This window comes from Corvus brachyrhynchos, unplaced genomic scaffold, assembly GCF_000691975.1.
Source record: "Corvus brachyrhynchos isolate BGI_N302 unplaced genomic scaffold, ASM69197v1 scaffold115, whole genome shotgun sequence".
NCBI lineage: Eukaryota > Metazoa > Chordata > Aves > Passeriformes > Corvidae > Corvus > Corvus brachyrhynchos.
The window spans coordinates 21,333,329-21,341,988 of NW_008239553.1; the positions used below are offsets into that span (position 1 = coordinate 21,333,329).

General features: G+C 43.9%; 1 protein-coding gene across 1 annotated transcript in view; it reads right to left on the reverse strand.

Moving 5' to 3' along the window:
* The window catches only part of RALGAPA1 (Ral GTPase activating protein catalytic alpha subunit 1), a 131,074-nt gene extending 130,497 nt beyond the window's left edge, over nucleotides 1-577 (reverse strand). Inside the window, exon 1 of the mRNA XM_017741641.1 lies at nucleotides 163-577. Within this exon, the coding sequence (XP_017597130.1) occupies nucleotides 163-577 (415 nt within the window). The remainder of the gene's footprint in view (nucleotides 1-162) is intronic.
* Nucleotides 578-8,660: the final 8,083 nt, after the last annotated feature.

Here is an 8,660-nt window from a genome sequence, read left to right on the forward strand (position 1 = left end):
GGTCTTCCCCTGATCGCCGGGTGGGGTCTCCAGCCGGAGCTGAGACCCGACTCCGCCTCCCGCCCCAGCGCCCACCCGGTCCCTCCAAATTCCCGGCCTTTCCCACGCCGGCACCCGCGGCCCCCGCTGGCACACTCCCTTCCCCCCTCCCGGCCACCTCACCGATGAGGACGCGTAGGTGCTTGAGTCGGGTGAGTGGGTCCTTGCGGGTGTCCAGCACCTTCTGCGTGGATTTCCGCACGCCCCCGTGCGGCTTCTTGAAAACCCCCCCGCCGGGCCCGGGCCCGGGCCCGGCCCCGGCGCCGCGCTCCAGAGGCGAACAGCGGCCTCCGGATCTGCCCGCTCTGGGGCCCCGACATAGCCAGAGGCGGGAGCGCCGCCCCCCCCTTCCTCCTCCCTCGCTTTCCTCCCGCTGCTTCACGACAGCCGTCAGGTACGACCCCAGGCGTCCCCATGGCAACCGCGTCGCGACGTCACGGCGGCGCTGCCCAGCGCACCTCCGAGTCGTGGTGGGTGGGGCCGCGCCATCTCTCGAACCCCTCGCGGAGGATGGAGAGCGGGCCCCAGGGCAGGACATTTAGGGGCTCGCTGCAGGATCCTCTGAGCAGCTCGGCAACAGTACCTGTGTGGGAAACTGTACTTATACTGTTTGTAAGTAAAATGTAAAGTTATCCCATTACACAGCTACTCTGGCTGTACAGAGACACTGCAGTGTAAGGGGGCAATCCTGTAAGCAATAAGGAAATAAAATCCAGGTGGGGACGGTATTCACCACGGCAGCGACTCCAAACCTTTACTCAAGCCTCAGTTGTGCAACCAGCAACGATGTGTCTCATAGTTCCTCTTTCCACACTGGTCCTCAAAGTGCTGCAACTCCTCACTCCGAGCTCCTGGCCAAAGTTGCTTCTCCCTGATTTCACTGCCCACGCCTTCAGCTGCAGTGCTGGCATCGAGACTGAACCATCAGGCGTGTCTGGGTCCATCACCATGATCTAAGGCATCCTCATTTCTTCTGTGCTGTAGGACGGTCCTGTCCTTCTGCTCCTACAGCAAAACCAGATGAGCTCAAGAGACCACGTTCGTTCCAGTTCCATGCACAACCTCACCAGTGAGGCCCACAACACCCAAGGAAATGGATGAGGTGCCATATCAATTCTTGCTGAGAACTGAATTACTAACATTGGAAAAGTCACAAGTTTCTCCTAAATGTTTGTTTGCATTCATGAGACAGAGAATTCTCAGACTTTCCAAAAGACATCTGCTGTAGTACCATTTAAGACTCTTTCCAGTATCTCTTTGCTTGGACATTTTTAAACAGTCAGTGGTGCTCTGTTTTGGATTGAGGATATCCGCTTCCCTGAGCTAAGAGTCTGATTGCAACAGCTGGAGTTTTTAATATCGGCAATATTTAATTATTTGAGACTTGTTTTAAAATTCCAAGAGTTGTCAACATTTACAGACCTATCACATAAATAACATAACCCAAGTGTTTAAATTAATGACAGAGAACAGTTAGTATTAGAAGCACAAGGGCAGTGGGATTTAGTCAGCAGGCCATCAGTGAGGGACTCAGTGTTGTCTGCCTGACTATATGGTCTGTTCCCCAAAAATTAATATTCTACCATCTCTGTAAATGAGATCTGAAGATTAGCAATGTTAGGTAATAGCTAGTATTACAATTATTTGGTTTACTATAACACAGTATATTTTAGCTGTTTAAGATCTGACAATGATACATTGATTTATGTGCTTTGTTTTCTAAATTTCATTAATTCTAAACACAATTTTGCATATTTAAAAACTTTGAAAGATACCTTTTCTTTGGAGAATTTGCTTGTTTTTCTGTTAATTTTTACATCTTTAACTCAAGACGAGATTAAAAATAATAGAGTAAGGCATCACGAAAATATTAACTGACAGGAGGGAGTGGTGTTAACCAAGATAATAATGACTTCTATAGATAACCTCCTCGTGCAGACCACACCAGGCATGTTCTGTGCACAGGAAAAGCCATGATCTTGCAGAGGCTTGACTTTGAAGCATGTGACTTCGGTTCCTTTGAATATGCATGGCGGACAAAGTTAGAAAATGGCAGGATTAGTTAGGCAGAGGTTAGGTTCTGCTGCATTCCAGGCTGCTATTACTGTGCCAAATTCTTCGCATTTCCACTTTAAAGAAAGAACTTTTAAAATATTCTTGTCCAGGTGCAAGGGGACTGTCATAACTAAGTTTAACTGAACTTTTAGAGGAGTACTGTAGACAAGTAAGTGCTGCAGAACTTTATTCCCTCCTCCTATTAACTGTCATCAAGCCTGACAGAATTCAGAAAGCATTTGGGTAATACCCCCAGGCATATGATGTGACTCTTGGGGATGGTCCTGAGCAGGGCCAGGAAATGGACTCGATAATTCAACTCATCAGATTCTGTGATTCTGTAACCTCTACAGGATCCCATAGGATAGTCAAAGTAGTGGGGGCAATTGGGTCACATTCATACCATCAAAAAACTTCTCTCAGTTTATCTAGGATTTATGGTTTCCTAAGATTTTAGCTGTTGCCAAATACTTAAAAAAAATACAGGTATTTTTTAATATATCCTAGAGAGTGCAAACCCTTCAGTTGCAGCCTGATCCAACAGTTCAATGGATACATTGTTTTGAATTCTTGCATACACCTACAGATATCTAAGTTTCTGGAATTCTTGCCTTACTATTATTTAAACCACATAAGTGTACATGATTAAAAGTGAATTAAAATTACTCAGATTTTCACTAAGTATTTCCCATCTTTCAGGTAGCTAGTATAAATCTTAAACCTGACCCCTCTGAAGTGCATGCACTGAAGAGATATTTGCCCACATGGTCCTTCAGGAGAAAAGAAGAAATTTAAAAGAATTTTTAAAAAGTGTTTCACTGCTTCTGATAATTTCATATTTAGCTCACAGTGTCCTTCCTATGAGGGTTGTCTTGCTTTTGAGAAAGAAGGCTCTCTAAATTCTGCTGTGGCCATTGGAATGGTGTGCTGTGAACCTCTGGCTTTACCTGTGCAGCAGTATTCCTGTTCATCCTGAGTAACAAATTTTTACTTAATTGGCAACTATTTACTTTATGAAAAAGGCGCCCAAAATTAGATATTTAAGTTTTAATAGTCAAAACCACAGTTCTGTACAATTTAATACTCTAGTGTAATGTGTTGATACTAGAGATGTTTACTACTTTCACCTAAGCAGTCAAATATCAGGATCCTCTAATATATTTCTAGTATAAGAATCATGGAACAGCTAGCTGTCCCTTCAACAAAATCCTCTTCCTATGAAAAAAACCCCATAATTTCCCATTACGTTTGCACAACTCTGTGTCTCACAGATGTAATCTGGAATTTATAAACTTCTGTGTTTAAGGGAAGGAGCTTTTCATGAGCTTATACTCTGCTTTTGTTTTGTTAAGCAGTGTATCAGCATTAATACCTCTGTGTGATACAAAGTCAGAACACTGCAGTCTTTCCAACCACCAAAAATCCCAAGTTTGAATAAACTCTTCCAAGAACTACGGAACTCATGAAGCCAGATTTCCTCCAAATTTGTATTCTAGCCACTGAAAGCCATGAGCCACCTCCCTTCACAACCATAAGCCTTCCTTTGTTTAGTCCTCCCCTACCTATTTGGGATGGGTAAGAGGCTGGACTGCAGTTAAGTCTTAACTACATGCGTATGGGTTGGCAAGCTGTTGTCCCTTGGACAAAAGCTAAGTGAACACATATCCCTCTCTGGGACATTACTAGTTTTTATTTGTTCCAAATGCTGTTTCACAAAACATGCAGACATCTTTAATATTCATGCTCTCATGTAATATAAGATCTAAATCAGACAATGGCTTCAAAAACAACAGCGAGAGTGCAATTGAAAAAAAAAAACAAACAACAAAACCCAAACCAACCAATCAAACCACCAAAACCAACCACGCAATCATTACCTAAGCTTTGTTTCCTTAGCATGCTAGCACTGTGTCAGCCATGCTCAAAGAACAGAAGGGGTATACGGCCTATCATGATGAGAAACTTTCGGACACTTGGAAGTTATTTAAAACTGGTTATTAAATTCATCATTACTAATTCGTGGCCATCAGTGCCAGAGAATTTAGACTTTTGCTATGTAAAGTCACCTCCAACTCACAATGTTTGAGTTCTAATGTGAGCACTAGCACCCATATCTGATGTGAAAGAGCTTTTGAAATGTGAATACTCTGATACAGTGGAAGTTGCAACAACTTTTCTTTTAACCAGAAGTACTCAAACACTCTCTCAACCACTGAGATGTTTTATTTTTCTTTCCCAACTTATGAAATAGTTTTGCAATATTGGCAAATGCACAAAAGAAACCCTGCATGTCTGCCAGCCTCTCTAGGTGAGAGACAATTTTGTACAGATTATTTCCTTTCTATCAAAGGAAATATTTTGCCCCGATCTCTCCTGTTATGTCACCTGCAGGAGTAAAATGGATATTTTAGAAATAGGTCATATCTTTTTGTGTTTATTTTGATTAGTACAACTTTACACCTTTTGCAGCACATATCAGAGTATTTTGCCTAGAAAAAAACATGATCTGAGGAAGGAACATCATCCAATAGCCTTCAAACATAGCTCATAGCTTGCACCCCATGACTGCTACTTTAAATTGCTGCTGATCTTGACCTGCATGCAAAATAGTATTTTCAGAGTTCTTGTGACCTACCTCCTAATATTGCACTTTCAAATTGAGGGTGAAGAGTTAGAGTTAATAAAGTATTCAGAGTATCATTTTTTAGTGATAAAAAGTGGCATAGTCTGGTTTGCTAGAGTCCAAACACCCCAGGGCTGCTTTTTTCAGCTAATATGTTGCTGTTCTGTCTCCTTTGGAGGACCTCACACCAGCAACCAGACCTGTGATGACCAGTCCAAGACATACTAAATCTTTGAAATGGGAGAGACTCCTAATGAGAAGGTATTTCTAACACATGCTAAAAGCTTTTTCATCCCTGCTTCTCAAGGTGTCATCTATACCTGTATCCTAATGACTCACATTATAAATATTTTCGGTTTCTCCCTTTACAATTTTCTTCTTGTCAGAAATACTCAGTTACTATGCAGTTACTCACTAAAACAAAAGCTGGCAATCAGGTTTATAATCAGAAAGTTAGTAACTGCTTTTCAGATTCTAAAGGGATACATGTTTCTACTCACTGCCTCCATGCAATAAATTAGGTGTCAAATTACAGCTGTACTTCCTAGGTTTTCTGAAGGTGTCCCAAATTGGGAAAGGAGATATCACCATCTGTATTAGCCAGCATTTTATTTATAATGATTGTTATTGCATCCAAATTTTTTCAATGCCAGTTTTCAACAGAATTTCCAGTTTGGAATTTTTACATTGTTGCCAACTGGCCCTGTTAATGGTCTCTTTCTAATTGTTGGAATATACCACAAAAAACTCCCCCGCTGTTAATCCCCACTTCCCCATTAAATGCAGAGCTGAGCAGGTGAGGATGATGACAATCACCTTCTTAATGGTTATTTTACTTTAATGAAGGGCATAAATCATGATTCAGAAAAAAAAAAAAGCCAAAACAAATAACACCTTTGTAGGCACCTAACACTTTCTTTCACTTATCTTGATGAAATAGTCATTCTACAGACTGGTCCTCTGGTAGCTGGCTGGATTAATAGATGTGTGTATACACACTAAGCAAAATTATTTGCAAGTCCTCTAAAAGGCTGGATAGAATTTCTTCTTTTCCCACTCCTAGCATTTGCCTCTAGAGAGCTGATTAAGATAGGTGTTGCCACTTTATATGTTAAGGGCTTATAGGTGATCTGATAAATTAACTTTATAGTCTGGAAATAAATGATAAGCAGCCATTAGCACTATGCCACCATATGTAGTGCCCAGAGGTACCCTTTTCTCTTAGGTTTTCTAGCACTCTATTTGGGCAGTCAAGTTAACTTCAACGAGTAGCTTTTTTTTCTCTGCACAACAGTAGATGTCTATATTGCTTGAGCTGGATAATCCCCCCCTCTCCTGGCTATAAACAGAAGAGAAGCATGTAGAATTGTGTGTTATTAAAAAAAGTTTCTGGCTTAACTCGTCATCTTGGTTGCTGATTTCCACCAGGGCATGGGAACTTTGATTTCCTTCTAGGGTTTATTTTTAGCTCCTTTAGACCTAGTTCTAACTGTTTGAATAGGAAATGACAACCAAGACAAAGGTTTCCTGTTTTCCTGCCATTCCTTTCCCGGCAACTGTTTCCAGTAGCTTTTTTTCGAGTCCAGAACCTTTGATTTCTAGTCTTTTTATCTTGCTAGTCCAAAAGGCAGCACTTGAATTGGGGATTGTTAGGCATTTTGATTTCCAGTTTTGTGGTTTTTTCCCTTCTGAATCCCTCTAGATATCTTAAAAAAAAATTCAGATCCAGCTTGTGAAATGTCCTGGTTTTCTTCTGGGATGTGTTCTGGTCTTGTTTCAGGCCGTCTCCTAGCTCCTTTGAGCCATTTGACTATCACCCATCATTACTAACACTATTACCGGGCTACCTCAAAAGAATGCCAGCCTGGGGGGGAGGGAAGGGAAAAAATATTCCTTGATAACTGCCTCTATCAGTTTTTAAAGCTATATGAACCAGCACTTGCCCAGGCTTCGGGGACTCACAAGTTCCCCGGGAAAAACCTAGGGACAAGGTCAGCTGCTGCTGCTCCGTCAAGTAGCCAGAGACATTTAAATACCCTGGGCCGGGCCAGCTCCTTTCCGCCGAGGTCCGGCTCGGCGGCCGGAGCATGCGCGGCTACCGCGGCAGGGCCGTCCCTTCCCTCGGCGCCGTGCTGGGAGCCGGGAGCAGAGACCCCGCGGAGGGGCTGGGAGGAGTGCCTCGAAGGAGTGGACACAGAAGAAAGAAAAGCCTTCCGCAGCTGCACACTGCTGCGGATCTAGGAAAGGACTCGGGATTCCCATGTGGGCTACAGTTCTTTTAAAAATCGTAGGTTTAGATTAGATGTTAGGAGGACATTCTTTACTGTGAAGGTGGTGAGGCACGGTAGTGGATTATCCAGAGAAGTTGTGGCTGCCCCGTCCCTGAAGTGTTCAAGGCCAGGTTGGATGGGGCTCTGAGCAACTAGTGGAAGGTGTCCCTGCCCATGGCGGGGGGGTTGGAGCTAGATTATATTTAAGGTCCTTTCCAACCCAAACCATTCTATGGATCTATGAAAAAAATGACGAAAATTGTAATGGATATGGAGAATGCATGCCAAGTTTTGCTGTGTCCCTGGTTGACTATAAAGCCGGAGACAAGAAAAAGAGAAAGGATGGAGTTTGCACACTGAAGGATGGGAGGTTAATTTTGTCTACTATTTCTCTCAGTGTCCTTGGAGAAGAGGTGGCACACCTACATACACTGCTCTTGGGGGAGATTCAGGGAAATTATTTGCATTGGATATACAGAGATGTGGAAGAAAAGAAGTGACTAATGTACAGCAATGGTTATTGTGGTTGAGGTGGGCAGCTATTGCTACGGAGGTGGAAATCCATAGGGAAACTCAGAAGTTATTAACTGCTTCACAATATAGCCTCCATAACATCCATCCACACAGCAGAGAGGGGCCAAATTTGGATCTCAATATGAAGAACTGCTACTGCCAGGCACAACCTGAACTTCTTTGGAGCAGCACATCACATCACTGAGACAGACTGTGCTTTTCTACTACTTCAGCTGGCCTAGATTTCCAGAGTGAGCCTGTGCAGTACAAGTAAGCTCACCTTCGCCCCAAAGATATCACCCACATTGACCTTCAGGCCACCACCAGCTCTGTATTTCAGGACACTTGAGGATCCCTGCCAGACTTCCTTGTACGTGCGTATGTCCTGAGGTAAAGCTAATCAGTCCCTCAGAGCAAGGGGACAGTTGAAACAGCTTTTTCCAGTAAGTGTCACTTGTATTCAGTACATCTTCTGTAGCACAATTAACAGCAATTGGCAAATGAACAGAAAAGTACTGATACTCAAAGCCAAAAAAAACCTATCCCAACCCTGCACAGATTGCAGCGTATCTGTTTAGTCCCTTCTCTTATCCACTCTCAGTGGACAGCTGTCAGCTTTAGTTAAGTCTGATTTAATTTAAAGCATATCACACTGATTACAGGACAGCATATAATGGGAAGAAACAAGTTTTGCTGGGGAGGCCACTATTCATAGAATCATAAAATGGTTTGGGTTGGAAGGGACCTTAAAGATCATCTCGTTCTAAGCCCCCTGCCATGGACAGCGACACCTTCCACTGGTCCAGGCTTTTCAAAGACCCATCCAGCCTGGCTTAGAACACTTCCAGGGATGAGGCATCCGCAGCTTTCTGTGGGAAACCTGTTCCAGTTCCTCACCACCCTCAGTAAAGAATTTCCCCTTAATAATCCCAAGGGCCTCTCTCCTCTGAGATCCGAGCCATAAGGGACGTCTTGCCAGGATGCTCCTCCTCGATAGGAACCAGGCAGGTGGTGGGGGCACACGTGAGGCCCCGCGTCGTCCCTCCGCTACTCCGGCCCGGAACGGCAACGATCGAACCCCGCCGCCGCACAGGGCCACAGCCTCGCTCGGCCGGCCACCTGCGCGAGACGCGGGCAGGGACAAAGCGACCCGAACCCTG